The sequence below is a fragment of the Eucyclogobius newberryi genome, unplaced genomic scaffold (assembly GCF_026437365.1).
Source record: "Eucyclogobius newberryi isolate DKJ021-1_F unplaced genomic scaffold, fEucNew1.0.hap1 SCAF_3, whole genome shotgun sequence".
In the NCBI taxonomy this organism is placed as follows: Eukaryota; Metazoa; Chordata; class Actinopteri; order Gobiiformes; family Gobiidae; genus Eucyclogobius; species Eucyclogobius newberryi.
Window position 1 is genome coordinate 30,958,827 of NW_027315945.1, and position 22,371 is coordinate 30,981,197.

The 22,371-nt window shown below is 43.5% G+C and overlaps 1 protein-coding gene across 1 annotated transcript in view; it reads left to right on the top strand.

The window, feature by feature from the left end:
- Positions 1-22,251, top strand: part of adamtsl4 (ADAMTS-like 4) — a 72,628-nt gene extending 50,377 nt beyond the window's left edge. The window contains exons 7-15 of the mRNA XM_072460045.1: positions 3,762-3,912; positions 5,931-6,167; positions 7,689-7,818; positions 8,511-8,715; positions 10,448-10,621; positions 11,467-11,646; positions 12,446-12,625; positions 13,457-13,604; positions 18,335-22,251. Coding sequence (XP_072316146.1) covers positions 3,762-3,912; positions 5,931-6,167; positions 7,689-7,818; positions 8,511-8,715; positions 10,448-10,621; positions 11,467-11,646; positions 12,446-12,625; positions 13,457-13,604; positions 18,335-18,465 — 1,536 coding nt within the window. The 3' untranslated portion in view covers positions 18,466-22,251. The remainder of the gene's footprint in view (positions 1-3,761; positions 3,913-5,930; positions 6,168-7,688; positions 7,819-8,510; positions 8,716-10,447; positions 10,622-11,466; positions 11,647-12,445; positions 12,626-13,456; positions 13,605-18,334) is intronic.
- Positions 22,252-22,371: the final 120 nt, after the last annotated feature.

A 22,371-nucleotide genomic window follows, 5' to 3' on the forward strand; every position in this document is an offset into this window, starting at 1 on the left:
AAAAGAGGACTAAACCTGGTCTAAAAGAGGCCTAAACCTGGTCTAAAAGAGGACTAAACCTGGTCTAAAAGAGGACTAAACCTGGTCTAAAAGAGGACTAAACATGGTCTAAAAGAGGACAAAACCTGGTCTAAAAGAGGACTAAACTAGGTCTAAAAGAGGACTAAACATGGTCTAAAAGAGGACTAAACCTGGTCTAATAGAGGACTAAACCTGGTCTAAAAGAGGACTAAACCTGGTCTAAAAGAGGACTAAACCTGGTCTAAAAGAGGACTAAACCTGGTCTAAAAGAAGACTAAACCTTGTCTAATAGAGGACTAAACCTGGTCTAATAGAGGACTAAACCTGGTCTAAAAGAGGACTAAACATGGTCTAAAAGAGGACTAAACCTGGTCTAAAAGAGGACTAAACCTGGTCTAAAAGAAGACTAAACCTTGTCTAATAGAGGACTAAACCTGGTCTAATAGAGGACTAAACCTGGTCTAAAAGAGGACTAAACTAGGTCTAAAAGAGGACTAAACATGGTCTAAAAGAGGACTAAACCTGGTCTAATAGAGGACTAAACCTGGTCTAAAAGAGGACTAAACCTGGTCTAAAAGAGGACTAAACCTGGTCTAAAAGAGGACTAAACCTGGTCTAAAAGAAGACTAAACCTTGTCTAATAGAGGACTAAACCTGGTCTAATAGAGGACTAAACCTGGTCTAAAAGAGGACTAAACCTGGTCTAATAGAGGACTAAACCTGGTCTAAAAGAGGACTAAACCTGGTCTAAAAGAGGACTAAACCTGGTCTAAAAGAGGACTAAACCTGGTCTAAAAGAGGACTAAACCTGGTCTAAAAGAGGACTAAACCTGGTCTAAAAGAGGACTAAACCTGGTCTAAAAGAGGACTAAACCTGGTCTAAAAGAGGACTAAACCTGGTCTAAAAGAGGACTAAACCTGGTCTAAAAGAGGACAAAACCTGGTCTAAAAGAGGACTAAACCTGGTCTAAAAGAGGACTAAACCATGTCTGGATAAATATTCTGAACATGGACTAATCTAAAAGTGGATAAAAACTATATTAAACTGATTCTTATTCAAACATACAGCTAGAGGATACATCTTGTACTACTTTAGAAACAATCTAGGAACTGGACTGTTTAGTTTGTATATTGTTAGTATTTACAGCATTTTGGCCACCGTTGTGTTTATAAAATGTGCAAATCCACATGGCGGTTTATGCTTGGACGAGCTTGCTCTGTCGCGTTAAGTCTTCTTAAACGGACTGAATGTTTCTGTCGAGAGACTGAGGCTCACACTATGGGAGCTGTGCTATAGTTTCCCCTGACCTTTGACCTCTGCGCCAAGGGAAATAGAGATTGTTTTGTGTGTGTCAATGTGCTCAAACTGTGGATTAGGCACATGGATCAGTAAACCTCGTGATGTTTCAGCAGTTTCACCGCAGCTCCAAACGCCGCAATGGGAACGTCTTTGAGTGAAATCTATTGAGTTCAATTTGAGGAGTTTTGAAGTATTTCTGAATGCTGACTATACATTAAAAACACATCTGTCCGTGAAACGATAGAATTACAAATAAATTGGGACTAAACCACATTTTGAGAACTAAATCAATATAATTCTGACTTTATGTTATGTTTACAATGAAACAAACGTTAGTGAGTCTCAATAAAGTTAATTTAAAATCATAATGAAGACAACAAAATTAATACCGTATTTTCTGGACTATAAGTTGCACCTTTTTTCATAGTTTTGGTCAGGATGTGACTTATACTTATATTTATACTTATATACTTATACTTATACTCCGGAGCGACTTATATGTGATATTATTTGTTATTTTCACACTTGCAACCGCATTTCATACTCCAGTGCGACTTATATATGTTTTTTTCTTCAGGACTAAACTGGGCCCGATCCAGGACTAAACAAGACTAAACTGGGCTCGATCCAGGACCAAACCAGGACTAAACTGGGCTCGATCCAGGACCAAACAGGACTAAACTGGGCTCGATCCAGGACCAAACCAGGACTAAACTGGGCTCGATCCAGGACCAAAACAGGACTAAACTGGGCTCGATCCAGGACCAAAACAGGACTAAACTGGGCTCGATCCAGGACTAAACCAGGACTAAACTGGGCTCGATCCAGGACCAAAACAGGACTAAACTGGGCTCGATCCAGAACAAAACCAGGACTAAACTGGGCTCGATCCAGGACCAAACCAGGACTAAACTGGGGTCGATCCAGGACCAAAACAGGACTAAACTGGGCTCGATCCAGGACCAAACAGGACTAAACTGGGCTCGATCCAGGACCAAACCAGGACTAAACTGGGCTCGATCCAGGACCAAAACAGGACTGAACTGGGCTCGATCCAGGACCAAAACAGGACTAAACTGGGCTCGATCCAGGACCAAAACAGGACTGAACTGGGCTCGATCCAGGACTAAACAGGACTAAACTGGGCTCGATCCAGAACAAAACCAGGACTAAACTGGGCTCGATCCAGGACCAAACCAGGACTAAACTGGGCTCGATCCAGGACCAAAACAGGACTAAACTGGGCTCGATCCAGGACTAAACCAGGACTAAACTGGGCTCGATCCAGGACCAAAACAGGACTAAACTGGGCTCGATCCAGGACTAAACAGGACTAAACTGGGCTCGATCCAGAACAAAACCAGGACTAAACTGGGCTCGATCCAGGACCAAACCAGGACTAAACTGGGCTCGATCCAGGACTAAACCAGGACTAAACTGGGCTCGATCCAGGACCAAACTAGGACTAAACTGGGCTCGATCCAGGACTAAACAGGACTAAACTGGGCTCGATTTCGGACTAAACCAGGACTAAACTGGGCTCGATCCAGGACTAAACCAGGACTAAACTGGGCTCGATCCAGGACTAAACCAGGACTAAACTGGGCTCGATCCAGGACTAAACCAGGACTAAACTGGGCTCGATCCAGGACTAAACCAGGACTAAACTGGGCTCGATCCAGGACTAAACCAGGACTAAACTGGGCTCGATCCAGGACTAAACCAGGACTAAACTGGGCTCGATCCAGGACCAAACCAGGACTAAACTGGGCTCGATCCAGGACTAAACCAGGACTAAACTGGGCTCGATCCAGGACCAAACTAGGACTAAACTGGGCTCGATCCAGGACTAAACAGGACTAAACTGGGCTCGATTTCGGACTAAACCAGGACTAAACTGGGCTCGATCCAGGACTAAACCAGGACTAAACTGGGCTCGATCCAGGACTAAACCAGGACTAAACTGGGCTCGATCCAGGACTAAACCAGGACTAAACTGGGCTCGATCCAGGACTAAACCAGGACTAAACTGGGCTCGATCCAGGACTAAACCAGGACTAAACTGGGCTCGATCCAGGACTAAACCAGGACTAAACTGGGCTCGATCCAGGACTAAACCAGGACTAAACTGGGCTCGATCCAGGACTATACCAGGACTAAACTGGGCTCGATCCAGGACTAAACCAGGACTAAACTGGGCTCGATCCAGGACTAAACCAGGACTAAACTGGGCTCGATCCAGGACTAAACCAGGACTAAACTGGGCTCGATCCAGGACTAAACCAGGACTAAACTGGGCTCGATCCAGGACTAAACCAGGACTAAACTGGGCTCGATCCAGGACTAAACCAGGACTAAACTGGGCTCGATCCAGGACTAAACCAGGACTAAACGTTCACATCTGCGCCTGAAACCCGTGCACATCCCTGTCCTCCCACAGATCATCTTCCACCAGAAGAACCCGGGCATCGACTACGAATTTTACATCCCGGTGGAGAAGAAGGAGAGAGAGCGTGCGGTGGAGCGGACCAGAGAGCCGCCCAGAGAGAGGCCCCGGGACCCGGAGCCGGCGGCGCGGGCCCCTCTGCGCGGTCAGTACACAAGTCTGCTGCACACTGCAAAACAAGACAGTTCACATTCTCAAGCATTTGTGTTTTAGTGGTTTTGACTAGTTGCGCTCGATTTACTTTGACTGCGTTTAATGCTCGCACATATTAAAACTTTATAATAACTACAACTTAATTAGCTCAAATAAACATGAACAAAGACTAGAAGTGTATCACACATGATTCAGGCTTAGTAATTCATTAAGAGTTAGGAGTTAGATATTAGGATATTCATTTAGTCGTTCCTAAGCCTGAATTGGGACTAAACCAGGACTAGATCAGGACTAAACCCAGATACGGATTTAAGTATTTAAAATATATTTTCTGTGTTTCTTGTTTGCCTTCACAGTAGGATTTTTATATTTGCTTATCACATTTTACAGAATTTTTTACTTGAAAAAAATACATTTCTCTTATAAATTCTATGATACAAACTTTTACGTTCATGGTCTGTCAAAATATGTTTAAAAAAATAACACATAAACGTTTCAAGCTAAAACAAGATATATATATATATATATATATATATATATATATATATAAGTCTAGAAAATTTACTTTAATAATCTAAGCAAGACAATAACACCCAAAACAAGATGTCGAGAGTCGTTTTTGTGCTACATTCATGAACCTTTGGCGTTGACACATATTTGCCAACCCTAATCAAATACAATATAATATTTTGTTCCATATTAGTCAATGACAGAAGTATGACGGCCGAGGAATAAGTGGCATGTTTATTGCTTGGGTGGAGTCGCTGGGTCGAGCGGGAGTGTTTTTTTTATTGCATTTCTCTGTGACCTTCTCCAGAGGTTTAGGTGAAGTCTGTATCTAGTCCCTGTCATTAGACCCTGAGCTCATATGACATCACCGCTCTGACTCACAGCCTTTCCCCTCATATTTCAACACTTCTGAATCACATTGTGTTGTCCGTTTCCCAATTCTCCTCCATCATCCTCCCGTCAGGAGCGTGAGTATGTCGGCACTGACCCAGGTATTCCAGTTGTATAATTGCTTTGGGAAACAGTGCGGTCACGTCCAAATCCTTAAGAAGCTTGTCAGTTTTCTATTATTTAATTAATCCTTTATTAATTTACATTTTACATAGAGATATTAGAATAAAAGCATTGTAAAATCACATAAAAACTGCATTTAGAGGCACAAATAAACTTGCAATAAAAAAAAAAAAAAAAAAACTCTCAAAGAAACTAGCTCATAAAGTCTCAAGTCAGTTTGTAGAGTTTTCCAAGCTGTGGGAGCAGCATAACTAAAGGCTTGCTCACCCAAAGCAATTGCATAAGTAAGAAGGAAAACTGCCATGAATAGTCTTATAAATGAAGGCCATTCATAGGGTATATTGTACCTCTTATTTGCATCAACTACAGGTTAAAGTTCTGTTTGGAATTGTATCTTCTGCATTTCACCCCAGGGGCCCATTTCCAGATATTCAGCTCTCCACTATTGGTCTGTCAGTTATCTATATCTATATCTATTTGGTCAAGACTACTTTAATCATCGACAGGTCAGTTCAGTGTGAAATGACACCGGGTCAGGCACATGTGCGATCCACTCAACCACGAGCACCACCAGCTGATGTTCTCGTTATGTTTCCGGGCTGAAGTTGGAAGCTCGCTCTGACACAGGGAGAACAAGCAAACTCCACACAGAGAGGCCCCTCTTACTTTGAGCCGAGAGAGCTTGCCACAGTTTAGATTTTTTTTGGTCTAAATCTGAATCTGATCGTTATCTGATTACTGGAGTTGTCTGATTACCGAAACGTAAACAGTTACCTCTGATGTGAGTAATGTGATTAATTTGAAATGAAACGGCAAACTACGTACGACAAAAATGAAAGAGAAGTCTATTGTACTTTGTCTTCAACGCTGTGAAGTATTGTACGTAAACCCACACCAGAAATCAGATTTAACTACTGGGTTTTCTGCTTATTCTAGTCGTGTAAATGTCCAAATAACTCTGGACATTTCGTGTTTGTTATGTTCTAGGCCCTCTCACTGTGTCAGTCGAGGACCCAGCACCTGCAGCTCCTCCTGTCTCCAGCCCCGTGTACTCGGCCCCGTCCCCAGAGCGATGGACCCCGGAGAGGTCGCCCGCCGCCCGAGCGTCTGCCCCCAACAGGAACGTGCGCATCCCGCCTCGCACCGACCTGCCCCTGGACACGCAGTCGCCGTTCGTGTGGCGGAGGGGAGCGCTCACCGAGTGCACCGCTTCCTGTGGAAAAGGTCAGGCACATATAATCCTATTACTGATGTAGAATGTGTAATGTAGCCAAGAGCGCGAGAAGGGCCAATCACGTGACACAACCGCGGTGTAAGAGGGTGTAGTTTAACGTTGAGGTGGAGAGCAGGTCAAGAGAGTAGAACTGTCTGCATTTAGTGGTTTAGTTGTTGTATTTCTTATTATTTATTTGGTTGATTCCGCGACACCAAAAAACATCACTAAATCATATCGAAAACACCGCTTTTAAAGGTGCCATAACGTGCTTTTTTTCACGTTTCGTAGTCTATCCTAAGTGTATAATTGATAATAATAAGTGTTGTGCAACACCCTTAACATAATAGTTAAGAAATATCACCCATACCTTGGACCCCCTCACCAACCCGGAAATGCAGACGGCTTGGTTTGATATTCGCCCCCAGGGGGGATGGTGACGCGTGCCTGGGGTTATGACGCGGTCTTGCACCACCGCCCGTCAGTTTGGAGATTGGAGGAAAGGAGATAGTCTGTAATATAGCTAAACACTGCGGGAATCAATCAAAAAAACACTCTGGGTACATATATGAAGCACAAATAGCAATGTAAGAAGGTTAAAAGCTCTGAAAAGTCGATTTTGCATGTTATGGGACCTTTAATATATTTTTTTAAAGTAACTAATATTGCTCTTGCCACAGTCTGTTTTTTTATTATTATTATTTAATAGTATTTATTTAAAAAATGTTCAATTTTTTTATTTTTTATTTTTATTTTATTCAGATGTTAATCCCTTTACTCTGTTTTCTCGATGGTGTAATTATAAGGCTTCATATGATTCATCTGCACAACAGCAGGAAGTAGAACGTCCGGAGTGAGCTAGTGTATAAATATAAGGTTTCCCAGAAGTATCAATACTGAAAAAAGTAAACATAAATAGTAACAGGACAAATTTAAACCTTTCTTGAATCGTTTTAGAATGATCTTGATCTATATCTGAATTATAATAAGACCACGTGATGTTTTTTACAAAATGGTAGTATTGAATATAGAGCCATTTTCTTCCAATCAAAATAGAGTTTGGAATATTTGTATCGTAATAACACTAAGAGCAGCAGGAATACCACGGTCTACACTAGCACAAAATATGAAAAGTTGTTTTTCCATGTCCTCGTGTGTCGTCTTGTGAGTGCAGTTCAGGTCAGAACTTAGAGATGCTGGAAAGTTTTGAGGAACTTTTGCCAATTACACCTGACTTCACCCCTACAAAATGGTGTGATAGAAATTGCCTTTAAAATGTCAAAATGCAGATATTTTCCAAGTAAATATTGTAAATGTGTGAACCAAACCTTAAACAAAACAAAATTTTCAATATTTCTTTAAACAAAACTTGAATTACCCCAAAATAACGTTCTTAAATATGAAACAATGACCTCCAATGAGACCAAACAGACGTTAAATGATGACAAGTCTCCCTCCTCTGGTTGAGGGATGTAACTGCAGGATGTTGATTCAAACTCCAGACTACAACTTTCTTTCCTTTTCAAATGCAGGTACTCAATACAGGGAGATTCTGTGCATAAACCGCCACACGGACCAGGAAGTGCCTGACAGGAAGTGTGATTCAGCGTCCAAACCTTCGCCCGAGGAGGAGCTGTGCAACACACAGCCCTGCCCTCCTTTGTGAGTCACTGCACATGAAACAACAGACTTCACACGCTCAGAAAGAGTGTGTCCATCTATATATATATATAAAAGTAACAAGAAATGATCTGGCAAATAAATAGTGAACAGTCTTTAGTAAGAATCTGGCGAGTTTTTGATTCTAGTTCTAAAAAACTATGGTTATTGTTTTATTTTAGAATTACTGTGAATAGTAATTAATCTACTATAACTCAAAATGAATGATTAAATCTCAAATTGAATGAATCAGATATGAATAAAAGGCCGGGCCAGATGCTCTTCACAGATTCATTTGAAATGGAAAAACAAAGCACTATTTACCAAGCGATTTATTGAGTAATTATGTCAACTAGAGAAATAATCTTTGTCATATTTTGATAATTGTCATTGTTTTTTGGACTTTACAGAGTCAAAAAAACCATACAAAAATATGTTTTTTTCAGAAAGACTGTGCCATTATGAAATCAAACTGTCAAAAAAGACCAATTCGGACACTTTATTTGTAGATATTCTCTGTAGTCACCATATTCCATTCTTTATTTGATTGATAATGTTTTGAAAAAGTCTCAATGTGCAATCTGTCTAGTCGACGAATGGATGACTCTTGATTCTTGTTTTGTGCGATACTTGAATCCAAACCGTGTATTTGTGTCTGTATTAATTGAGCGTGATATTCTAAACGTGTCTTCCAGCTGGGAGACGAGCTCGTGGTCGGAGTGCAGTGTCTCGTGTGGTCCCGGGCTGCAGCAGAGGCAGCTCCAGTGCAGGCAGAGCTTTGGGGAGCGTCACACTATGGTCCAACCTCAGCGCTGCGCCGGCCTCACGCCCCCAGAGTCCACGCAGCCCTGCCAGCTCCGCCTCTGCTCGCACTGGGAGGTCAGCTCGGACTGGAGCTCGGTGAGTCTGCAGCACGCTCACATGGACACCAACATACAGGTCTCAGTGGTGTTCCCATATGTGTAGCGCTGGGCTAAACCAGGGCTAAACCAGGGCTAAACCAGGGCTGAACCAGGGCAAAACCAGGGTTAAACCAGGGCAAATCCAGGGCTAAACTAGGGCTAAACCAGGGCTGAACCAGGGCAAAACCAGGGTTAAACCAGGGCAAATCCAGGGCTAAACTAGGGCTAAACCAGGGCTGAACCAGGGCTAAACCAGAGCAAAACCAGGGCTAAACCAGGGCTAAACCAGAGCAAAACCAGGGCAAAACCAGGGCAAAACCAGGGCAAAAACCAGGGCAAAACCAGGGTATAACCAGGGCTAAACCAGGGCTAAACCAGGGCAAAACCAGGGCAAAACCAGGGCTAAACCAGGGCAAAACCAGGGCAAAACCAGGGCAAAAACCAGGGCAAAACCAGGGTATAACCAGGGTATAACCAGGGCTAAACCAGGGCTAAACCAGGGCAAAACCAGGGCAAAACCAGGGCTAAACCAGGGCAAATCCAGGGTTAAACCAGGGCTAAACCAGGGCTGAACCAGGGCAAAACCAGGGCAGAACCAGGGCTGAAACAGAGAAAAACCAGGGCAAAATCAGGGCAAAACCAGGGCAAAAACCAGGACAAAACCAGGGTATAACCAGGGCTAAACCAGGGCTAAACCAGGGCAAAACCAGGGCAAAACCAGGGCTAAACCAGGGCTAAACCAGGGCTAAACCAGGGCAAAACCAGGGAAAAACCAGGGCAAAACCAGGGCTAAACCAGAGCAAAACCAGGGCAAAACCAGGGCAAAACCAGGGCAAATCCAGGGCTAAACTAGGGCTAAACCTGGGCAAAACCAGGGCTAAACCAGGGCAAAACCAGGGCAAAACCAGGACAAAATAAGGGCAAAAACCAGGGCTAAAACAGGACTAAATAAGAGCAAAACCAGTGCAAAACCAGGGCAAAACCAGGGCAAAAACCAGGGCAAAACCAGGGCTAAACCAGGGCAAAACCAGGGTTAAACCAGGGCAAATCCAGGGCTAAACTAGGGCTAAACCTGGGCAAAACCAGGGCTAAACCAGGACAAAATAAGGGCAAAAACCAGGGCAAAACCGGGGCTAAAACAGGACTAAAAAAGAGCAAAACCAGGGCAAAACCAGGGAAAACCAGGGCAAAACCAGGGCTAAACCAGGGATAAAACAGGACTAAATAAGAGCAAAATCAGGGCAAAACTAGAGCAAAACCAGGACTAAACCAGGACTAAATAAGGGCTAAACCAGGTCTAAACCAGGGCTACACCAGGACTAAACCAGGGTCAAACTGAACTTGAAGTCTTCTGTTGTGACGCTAGGACCAAATCTACAGCAGTAATAACAAGTTTAACATCAGTATAAAATATTATCAAATTATAATTATAACAATGCATTTATTTTAATCAATGGTTTCCTAATCAATTAAAGACTAGAGCTAATCCAGAACAAAGCCAAGTCTTAAAGTATGGTCTAATCATGGACTAAACCGAAGTGAAATCAGGTCTAAACCAGTCTGCATTGTCGTGAAACCAGCAGTGAAAAACTCAGAAGGACAAACACTAGTGTATCAAAGTTTGTTGCCGTGTTGTATTCCTAAACCGAGTGTGCGCCTGGAACCGAAACCGCACTGTAAATCTCATGAATCTTTGTTCTCTTGTATTGATTTTGCTGGTCTGTCGGCAGTGCTCGGTGGACTGTGGTGTGGGGAAGAGGACGAGGAGCGTGCGATGTGTCAGTGAAGAGGGCAGCGAGGTCGAAGACAGAGACTGTAACTCCAGACACATGCCTCAGGGGAGCGAGGAGTGCAACATGGGCCCCTGCGTCACCAACTGGTACTTCAGCGACTGGTCCCAAAGCGTGAGTGACACAAAATGAAGACATAACAGTGTAAAGAGGCTGCAGTTTCACTATGAGGTCAGTTACTGTGGTCGATTTGACTGTTACGCAGTCGAATGTGGACGTTTTGACCTGGTTTATGGTTAATATCTTAATTACTGGCCCTATCTGCATAAACAATGGCACATGGGACATTTTCATCTTCTCAGTATTAATGAATTTATGTGCAGTTATTTATTTTTTTACAATATTTTTTTAAAAAAATTTAACGATATCGCCAAATACACAATGACCAAAAGGTCATTGTGTATTTGGCGATATCGTTAAAAAAAGTTTTTTACACGGCTCATTTTGGGTTTTCATCATGAGTCATTTTAATTTTCTGCAGACTGAGCGACTGAGCTAATCCTTTATCTATTTTCACAACTTTAAATCATGTTTTTGCTCTGATAATAAAATAATTGTGTCATATTGTGTCCTCTATACAGGAGGCAGACCACAAAAACCACATCAAAATTCAGACAAACTGGGACTAAACATGGAACTAAACCAGGACTAATACAAGAAAAAACTATATTCAGATAAACTGGAACCAAATTAAATAATCTCGATATCTGTGAAAAAAATATCAACACTTAAGATGTAATTTCATGTTTTCTGCACTTACATTAAAAAAAACACTATATATTAGATTATTTATAGTATTGTATGCTGATGTATTTTAAAACAAAATCAATTGGACTTTATTTCGGCTCGAATTCAAAATCACTGGTATTGCCATTCACAAAGTTAATCTCATATTTTAACATCCATGATCAAAGAGAGGAAGTGTAACTAAGGCCGTGCTGTGGCTCTCGTGTGTCCAGTGTTCGGCGCAGTGCGGCCCCGGCGTCCACCGGAGGGAAGTGCTGTGTCTGACCCACGGCGACGACAAAGAAGGAGGAGGAGAAGAAAACTGTGTGGCAGAGAAACCCGCCGAGATGAAGGCGTGTAACGGGGGCCCGTGTGCGGCGGTGACCACGTGGTACACCAGCCCCTGGACTCAGGTGAGGAGAAGCAAACTCTTTATATGAGTTTTATATTTGATTTATTATTTGTAATTGTTTTTTTGTATAGTTTGTAATAAGTTAATATTGTGGTCTCTATTGTGTCTCTTGTCTACAAATACAACATAAAATATACACACAGATAAATCAGTCACTTTATCAATACAACATGTCGACACAGAAAGTCTGGTGTGTTGGAGCTGAACGGCTGTCGCCATAAATACTTTATAGACTTATCGTTCAATACAAGAAAGCTGTATTTTTGGGGGCTCAATATTTAATGTGTATATCTTTTCTTTGCAAGAAACGTTTATTTCTTTATTAAAATCAGCGGAAGAGGGGTTGAATAATGAATATATTAGTGTCATAGATTCTGATAATAAAATAAAATAAAAACATATTTGAGTCATAAATCATTAATTCATCCATTTTTTATGAGCTGAACTCAAAGATATAAAACTTTTTAACTCAAAAGCCCCATTTCACAAATGTGTGAACATTTTCACTGTTTTAAAGTTATACTGAGCAGTTAATGTTCTCTTAATAGTGCATCCCACCTCACAAGTGTGGCACATCAAGACGCTGATGAGATATGACTATAGCACAGGTGTGCCTCAGGCTGGTCACTCTGAAGTGTTTGGGTGTGCTTCATGAGGAGGGTCTGGGAGGGTCAGAAGTATTAGCAAAACAAGTCCCTCTGATACAGAATTGTGCAAACAAACACATGTTTTTTGCTAAAATGATATTCCTGACTCTTTCCTGCTGTTCCCAGATTCATATTTATGCTTTGACCTTTCAGTGCAATGTGCGCTGTGGGAGTGGCACGCAGCGGCGAGACATCATCTGTGTCCAGAAGACGGGCAGCGACTTCAACGTGGTTCAGGCGGCCGAGTGTTCTCACCTGGAGAAGCCCACGCCCGTGCAAGAGTGCGACAAGGGAGAGTGTTTGCCCCATTGGTTCACCACCGAGTGGAGCGCGGTGAGGGCGCGGCCACAACACAGAGACATTTAGAGCAGAGACATTTAGAGCAGAGACATTTAGAGCAGAGACATTTAGAGCAGAGACATTTAGAGCAGAGACATTTAGAGCAGAGACATTTAGAGCAGAGACATTTAGATCAGAGACACTTGTTCAAGACGTTTCCAACATGTTTCAAGACATATTCTATCTTATTTCAAGTGCAACTCGTGCTCTCCTGTCCATTCTGCCTGTGAAGGGATGTGACTCACGCCCTCCTGTCCATTCTGCCTGTGAAGGGATGTGACTCACGCCCTCCTGTACATTCTGCCTGTGAAGGGATGTGACTCACGCCCTCCTGTACATTCTGCCTGTGAAGGGATGTGACTCACGCCCTCCTGTCCATTTTGCGTGTGAAGGGATGTGACTCACGCCCTCCTGTACATTCTGCCTGTGAAGGGATGTGACTCACGCCCTCCTGTACATTCTGCCTGTGAAGGGATGTGACTCACGCCCTCCTGTCCATTTTGCGTGTGAAGGGATGTGACTCACGCCCTCCTGTACATTCTGCCTGTGAAGGGATGTGACTCACGCCCTCCTGTACATCCTGCGTGTGAAGGGATGTGACTCACGCCCTCCTGTACATCCTGCGTGTGAAGGGATGTGACTCACGCCCTCCTGTACATCCTGCGTGTGAAGGGATGTGACTCACGCCCTCCTGTACATCCTGCGTGTGAAGGGATGTGACTCACGCCCTCCTGTACATCCTGCGTGTGAAGGGATGTGACTCACGCCCTCCTGTACATCCTGCGTGTGAAGGGATGTGACTCACGCCCTCCTGTGCCTCCGCAGTGCTCTCGCTCCTGTGGCAGAGGAGTGCAGATGAGGGAGGTCCGGTGTCTGGACGCAGAGAAAAAGCACAGTCTCGAGTGTGACTCCGCCTCCAAACCGGAGCAGCAGCAGGTCTGCAACAGCATCCCCTGCAGCCCACAAGTGGCAGGTGAGTCAAACTGTTTCCTCTCCTCTTTAAAACCTGTTTATCTCAGAATATGAATGTATTTATGTCGGTTTTAGACGATAGACAGACATTTTAAATACTAAATAACAGTTCTTTCTTCATTAAAGGTCCCGTAACATGCAAAATCGACTTTTCAGAGCTTTTAACCTGTGCTATTTGTGCTTCATATACGAACTTCACGAACGATCGGGACACGCACTGGAATCGCTTTAAATTAACTTGTTTTGTCTTTATTCGGCTGGATTGAGTGTTTTCGTCGTGTCGTTGCGATGTGTCTTGGCTCTGAGTCCTCCGGCTCCGGCCCCGCCCCCCGGCCGGCGCCGTACCGCGTTTACACAAAGGAGGAACTCATGAAACTGCGGAGAACTGTCGTCTTACCTGGAGATCGTCACGTTATCCCGGCGGACATCCTAAGGAAAACGCAACGAGGCAGACGGGCTGGACGTAAACTCCGAGAGAAGAGAGGGACAAACAGGAAGTCGGTTCCCGCCGTAGTCATGGGTAACGTGAGGTCCCTTCAAAATAAAATGACGGAAATAGCGAGCCTCATGCGGTCCCAGAGGATTTATAGGGACAGCAGCGTCTTGATTTTCACAGAGACCTGGTTAACAGCAGAAATGCCAGACTCTATTGTAGGTTTGGACAATTTTCATCTGCTGCGGGCGGACAGAACGAGAGAATCCGGGAAGAAAAGAGGTGGAGGTCTGGCGGTGTATGTGAACACGAGCTGGTCCAAACCCGAACACTGCACAGTGAAGGAGCAGCTATGTAACGGGGATATTGAACTATTGGCTATTGGCATGAGGCCATATTATCTGCCCCGGGAGTTCTCACATGTGATTTTGATCGCAGTCTATGTGGCCCCGTCTGCCAATGCTGAAGATGCTTGTGAAGCACTGCTCTCCTGCACTTGTAGGCTGCAAACACAGCATCCACAGGCTCTCTTCCTCATCTCTGGTGACTTTAACCACGCTTCTCCCTCTTCTGTTCTACCAACATACACCCAGTATGTTACCTGCCCCACCAGAGAGAATAGAACATTGGACTTGTTTTTTGCCAACACCAAAGAGGCTTATTCTTCTTCCCCCCTCCCTCCCCTGGGCAGCTCGGACCACAACCTTGTACATCTGAGGCCTGTGTATGAACCCATCGTGCGCAGGCAGCCTGTGGTGTCCCGTGAGGTGAGGATGTGGTCTGCTGAGAGCGAGGAGGCTCTGAGGGACTGCTTCAGCACCACTGTCTGGACTGAGCTCTATGGCCCACATGGGAAGGACATCAACACCATCACAGAGTGCATCACGGACTACATCAACTTCTGTTTTGAGAACATTGTTCCCTCCCGGACGGTGCGGTGTTTTCCAAACAACAAGCCATGGATTAACCGTGAACTGAAGGCTCTGCTGAAGGAGAAGAAGAGAGCCTTCAGGTCAGGGAACAAGGAGGAGCTGAGGACTGTGCAGAAGGAGCTGAGGAGGAAGATCAGGCAGGCTGAGGCCGGCTACAAGAGGAGGATGGAGGAGCAGCTGCAGCAAAAGAACATTCAGGGAGTGTGGAGGAGCCTGAAAACCATCTCGGGCTTCAAAATCCCCCCTGCCCAGACAGAGGGGGATCTACAGTGGGTGAATGATTTAAATGCTCACTTCTTGAGGTTTGATCAGTCACCCGCCCCTCCCCCTGCACAGCTGCATGCTCCCTCTTCCACAGCTGGACAATGCCCTGCATCCGTTCCTCTTCATTTCTCCGCCCCGGACCATCAGCTCCCCACTTCGCCTGGACTCACCCATCCCCCCAGCACACGGTCCCCCTGCCAACCACTGACTGTCACAGCAGCACAGGTGAGGAGTGAGCTGAAGAGGATTAAAGTGAGGAAGGCAGCAGGACCTGATGGCATCAGCCCCAGGCTCCTTAAGTCCTGCACAGATGAACTGTGTGGAGTTATGGAGCATGTCTTCAACATGAGCCTGAAGCTGAGGGTTGTACCACCGGTCTGGAAGACCTCCTGTCTGGTACCTGTGCCTAAGACACCGCGCCCCAAAGACCTCAACAGCTTCAGGCCAGTGGCTCTCACGTCCCACCTGATGAAGACACTGGAGCGGCTAGTCCTGGACCACCTCCGCTCCACCGTGAGCTCAGCCATGGACCCGCTGCAGTTTGCATATCGGTCTGGCATCGGAGTGGAGGACGCCGTCATCTCCCTGCTGCACCGCTCTCTCTCTCACCTGGAAAAGCCTGGCAGCTCTGTGAGGATTCTGTTCTTCGATCTTTCCAGCGCCTTCAACACCATCCAGCCGCTGCTCCTGAGGGACAAGCTGGAGACGGCTGGTGTGGAGTATGACCTGGCAGAGTGGATCCTGGACTACCTCACAGACCGCCCCCAGTTTGTGAGAGCCCGGAACTGTGTGTCTGACACTCGGACCTGCAGTGTGGGGGCGCCCCAGGGCACTGTCCTCGCGCCCTTTCTCTTCACCCTTTACACTGCAGACTTCAGACATGACACGGACAGCTGTGTCCTGCAGAAGTTCTCTGACGACTCTGCCATCATCGGACTCATCACGGACGACGATGACGCGGAGTACAGAGGACTGGCGCAGGACTTTGTGGACTGGTGTCAGCGGAACCACCTCCTCATCAACGCGGGGAAGACCAAGGAGATGGTGGTGGATTTCCGCAGACGCCACCCCACTGCCCCCTCACCAGTGAACATCCAGGGACGGGACATTGAGAGAGTGGACTCATACAAGTACCTGGGTGTTCATCTGAACCACAAACTGGACTGGACTCATAACACAGACGCACTGTACAGGAAGAGCCAGAGTCGGCTCTACCTCCTGAGGAGACTCAGGTCTTTTGGAGTGACAGGGCCACTCCTGAAGACCTTCTATGACTCTGTGGTGGCATCGGCCCTCCTGTATGGTGTGGCCTGCTGGAGCAGCAGCATCACAGAGAGGGAGAGGAAGAGGCTGGACAGAGTCATCAAGAAGTCCAGCTCCGTCCTGGGCTGTGCTCTGGACTCGGTGCAGGAGGTGGGGGACAGAAGGGTCCTGGCTAGATTCACATCTATGCTGGACCATGAGTGTCACCCCCTGCAGGACACTCTGTCCGCTCTGGAGAGCAGCTTCAGTGAGAGACTGATCCACCCTCACTGGGTGAAGGAAAGGTTCCGTAGGTCTTTCCTTCCTGCTGCTGTCAGACTTTATAACAAACACTGTTAGTACTGAACACTCGCAATACTGACCTAACCTAATACTGATGTGCAATTCTGTCATATGTGCAATTGCTGTTGGAATTCATGTGCAATTACTGTGAAATTCATGTGCAATCTATGTGCTGTCGTGACACATATTCATGTGCAATTACTGTCGGGATCACATGAAATGGTATTTATTTATTTATTTGTTTATTTGTCAATGGGAGTTTTTGTTTATTTATAGGAGATCTTCTGCTGAGGGTGTTTTTCATACTTCCTGTAGGTGATCTGTTCTTCTGTATCTACCTTTGTATCTACCTGCATTGCACCAATGAAATTTCCCCATGTGGGACAATAAAGGAGTATCTTATCTTATATGTACCCAGAGTGTTTTTTTGATTGATTCCCGCAGTGTTTAGCTATATTACAGACTATCTCCTTTCCTCCAATCTCCAAACTGACGGGCGGTGGGGCAAGACCGCGTCATAAGGGCAAGCACGCGTCATCATCCCCCCCTCACCCAGGAAAAAAAAAAAACAGGAAATAAGATGGACATAAGACTTTTTTATATATATATATATATATATATATATATATATATATATATATATATATATATCCGCAGCGCTGAGCAGACAGCTGTGGGGCTACGTCACGGGTGGGCGGGGCACACACGCGCTCTGAGACTACGTCACGGGTTGGGCGGGGGAGCCAGATCGCTCTTCACAAGGGTGGGGGTGAATATCAAACCAAGACGTTTGCATTTCCTGGTTGGTGAGGGGGTCCAAGGTCTGGGTGATATTTCTTAACTATTATGTTAAGGGTGTTGCACAACACTTATTATTATCAATTATACACTTAGGATAGACTACGAAACGTGAAAAAAAGCATGTTATGGCACCTTTAAACATACAGGTCTTTTACTAGTTCTGGTGAAGCTGCAAACTGTCTTATTTCGTCCTGTTTGTGATTTGTTTTTAGCATCGATATGAGATTGACAGGTCACTATTGATGTCACGATTTAAAATGTCAGTGCGACGATTATTGTGAGAACAGACGATTATTCAAGATGATTAAATTCACGACCAACAAAATCCTCAATGTTCTTTCCTTCCTGTTTTCTTCGATATGTGACCTGCTTTATTAAATCAATCTTTCTAAAGGATTAATTTGACATAAAAGGCCAGATAAAAAGCACTTTACTTTTTTGAGGAAAGACTGAGCACTTAATTTTGCTTCTAAAATCATTACATTTCTTTGTTTTAATTTAAAAAAGACCCAATTTAGTTCAAAAATTGTCACGTTTCTATAAAAAACACATAATTTCTCTTCTAAAAATGCCAGGATTATAATGTTTTTAGTCTTTACCATTATATTGTGATCTAAATATTCACAATTATAACAGGTTCCAGGTGAGCCACTGGAGGACGGGTCAAACGCAGAAGACAAATGAAACAAAAGTGTATTTTAACCGTAAAGAAAAGCCACGATTGAGTCTCTAAATGTCGCTGTCTGTTTTGTGCAGATGAGAACTGTAAAGACCGGCGCCATAACTGCGTCATGGTGGTGCAGGCGCGGCTCTGCGTTTACTCCTACTACAAGGCCGCCTGCTGCGCCTCGTGTACCCAGAGTGCCCAGCGCGCCAAGAGACACTGACCGACCAATCACGGGCAGCGCTGGAGTGCCACAAAGTGAAGGACCGCGCCACACGGGGCAGCGAGCGGCGTGTGGAGAGCCCGGCGGCAGCGTTGGGGATGTAACAATGTTTTCAGATAGTATTATATAATTACGTTAAATTCACAGATGAGACGAGAGCAATTGTTCTTATTGAGTACATTGTGTTTGCGTCAGAATGATCAAAAAGCAAAATCACAGGCATGAAAACTTTTTAAATTTGGGTTTTAGCCCTTGAACTTGCTTAAAAACAACAGGAAATTTGCATAATTACCTCTTCCATTGGATATCTTTACGTCTTTATTCGCGTCTGAAACCGTGGAATAAGCTTTATATTGTGGGGGCTACACTTTATAACAATGACACTTTTATTAGTCTAATAAAACCTGAGCAAAGACGTATGAATTAAGTCTTTTTTCATGCTTTATTGAGGCTAAATTAAGGTGTAGTTATTATGAAATGTGGCCGTAAAGTCACAATATCTCAGATCATTATCGCCAAGGCTCAAATATACTGTTTATACTACATAAAGCTCATAGACCATGATCCTTTGCTTCTTTTCTAGGCGAGCAACATGCTATTTTAATACTCAAAATTAAGACTAAACTCCAAATACACTGTGTACAATATTCTCTACTGTTCTTAGTCCATTTTGTGTGTGTTTTAAGTGGAAAATAGGAGGTTAATTTGCAACTTTCTGGTTTAAAACAAAAAAAAAACACTGCATTTCCTGTGAATCCTGTGAAATCAAAGTTCAATCACACTATTTCCTGACCCAGAACCCGTAAAGTCTAAATGTTCAGTCCCATTTTAATGACGAGCAAAATTTGAATTCATATTTGACACAATATCATAGTGAATATTATGTCGTGAGGATCTTTGAATATTGTTACATCCCTAGAAGTTTGCATCATTCGGTCTGACACTTCAATCATTCTTTGGTTTGTTTTTGTTTGTTTAAATCCTTCACTCTTTAGCTCAGTTCCATTTGCAGGATAAAAGAACCAAAGGAGTCGAGAGATGACAGTACGTGACCAAATATAGTATATACTGTTGCAATAGATGGAATAATATGACAGATGTTTGAAGCTGTAACACATTTTAGCGTCACGATTTTCACCATTGTACAAAAATGTCTGATGAAAATGAATGTTTATTGTTTGCGTCGTGTTCATGTTTTAGTTTATTTAAAAAGACCTGATTACAAACCCACAAAAGATGAATAATCCATCAAACATTAGAAGATAATCACACTTTTGTTTGTTGGAGCTGCACTCGTTTCCCCTGTGGTTTCTTCTTTAAGTTTCTAAAGATTTGTTGTAGTATAACTTTTAGTCTGGTGAAATTTTCTCTGTAAATTTGGTCTTTTATTCTCTTTTTTTTTTTTTTTTTTTTTTTTCAATGCAAAGTACTCACTCTCCGAAGTAGCTACTGGAGTTTGAGGACTCTATTTAAAGTTGGATATGTTTTAATGTCTATAATTTCTTGAACATAGTCGGCGCTTGTTGTATCACACTGCCAAAAATAATACCGGCTTCTTCATGAGTTACAGAAAATCAGTCTTTTTTTAGTCGTTTTAACTCGTTTGGATGTGTTCAATTTGTCGCGCTAGATTTTTTGATGCGTTTTTGTTTAATTTCACGACTAAAAAAGCTGTTTTTGGTGTAAAATTGTCATGAAAATAACTCAGCAAAACAAATCGTACACCGTGTGCAGATCATATTTCTTGCTAAGGCAGAAAAACCCAGCAACACATAAAAAAACCTATCCCTACAAACTAAATAGTAGGGTTAGGAATCGCTCGTGAGACAGTAACACAATTTGAGCGATACGTGCGGTCGTCGATATATTGATATGTCACGATTTTTCATGAACCAAACACATTTTAACAACAGTATTTTGTTTGTAGACCACAACCTGCGCAAAATTTAACATAAAATACACACATTTTAATGCTCAAGGGTTAGGAATCGCTTGTGAGACAGTAACACAATTTGAGCGATACGTGCGGTCGTCGATATATTGATATGTCACGATTTTTCATGAACCAAACACATTTTAACAACAGTATTTTGTTTGTAGACCACAACCTGCGCAAAATTTAACATAAAATACACACATTTTAATGCTCAAAACAATAAATAAGTCAAATGTTTCCGTTCTCTGAAGATGCAACACAATTGTAGCTGTCACAAAATAATTCTGTAAAATATACCAAGAATACTGATATTTTATTATTATTATATTGATATTTTCGCAGCCGCCTCCTAAATGACTGAATATGGTTTTAACTCTTGCAGCTGTTTGTTTTTGGCAGTGTGACAGAGCAGAGTCACGCCATGTGTCGTGACTGCATTTATTCACATCTAACTCATTATTCTTCATGTAACGAGCAGTGATTTCAGAGTGTTTGGAGCAGAGTGCGTGACTTTATGAACTGCAGGATTTGACTTCAGCGTTTGGGCTCAACTGACCGCTGCAATCTGCCACTTTTATAGCCCGGAATGTTCCACAGTATGGCTTTAAACATGCTTATATCCATGGATACGAGCAGGTGATATAGGTAAGTGTAAGGTAGATCCGATACGATAAAGAGCTGAAGCTTCTTAAGGAGGAGAATGTTTCAAAGAGTTTGTTAAAAAGAGAATCCCTCTTTACACAGAGACGAGGAGGCCGCAGCCAGCTAACAATAGGGTGTCTAGGGCCCATTACAGGGCTGTTACAGGAACAAAGAAGATTAGTTTCAGGGGGGACTTAAAACAATGCAAACACATAGAAAAGCAGACCGGTGGGCAGGGCTTACTCCAGATGACTTTAGACTTTACAACTGAGGTATTACTCTGACTATTATAGACGTTACTTATTCTACTCACTGCAGATCAAAGGCTTTCATACAAGAAAACCACACAACAGACGAGCAGACAGGAGAAAGCATGGAGTTAGCTGGAGTTTTGAGAGTATCTGCTAAATAAAGGTTAAGAAGTCGACTACAGCTCTAGAATAAACAGGATATAAATATGTGGCTTTCAATTGTAAAGTGAGTCTTTCCAGGTCATAACATGAACCTGACGACAGCGGCTCGTGAGACTGAATGTGTTTGTAATGAAACTCTTCTGACATTTGCCCTGTTTTCTGTTGATGTCAAGCCCTGTGTGTGTGTGTGTGTGTGTCTGTGTGTGTATCTGTGTGTGTGTGTCTGTGTCTGTGTGTCTGTGTGTCTGTGTGTGTGTCTCTGTAATGTGTGTGTGTCTGTGTGTGTGTGTGTGTCTGTGTGTCTGTGTGTGTGTATGTATGTGTGTGTGTGTGTGTGTGTACGTGCGTGCGTGCGCGTGTTTGTGTGTGTGTGTACGTGTGTGTGTGTGTGTTTGTGTGTGTGTGTGTGTGTGTGTTTGTACATGTGTGTGTGTGTGTGTGTGTGTGTTTGTACATGTGTGTGTGGTGTGTGTGTGTGTGTACATGTGTGTGTGTGTGTGTGTGTACATGTGTGTGTGTGTGTGTGTGTGTGTGTGTGTACAACTGTAAATATTGCTTTGAATGTAACATCACTGTCTTTAATCTTATGTAGAGAAAATACATTTTATATAAAACCTAATAGTAATTTATCTAAAAATGTAATTTATTATTTGTTTTAAAATGCTGTAGTGAAGTGTCATTGTTTCCTCCAGATCGTCTGACGTTGTTCTTATTGATACACTTTTTGTAAGCGTAAAGGTGTGGAAAGATTACTGTAAAAAGCTGCGTTTTATTTTCATTAAATATTAAACAAGAGACGGCTCCGGGATTCTTTTCAAGGTGACCAGCGTCGTCCAGAGGGTGGAGCTGTTGAGTGTTTTTTTTAATCTCAGAAATCATGAAGGGAATTCTGATGCAATGACATGCTCCAGAAAA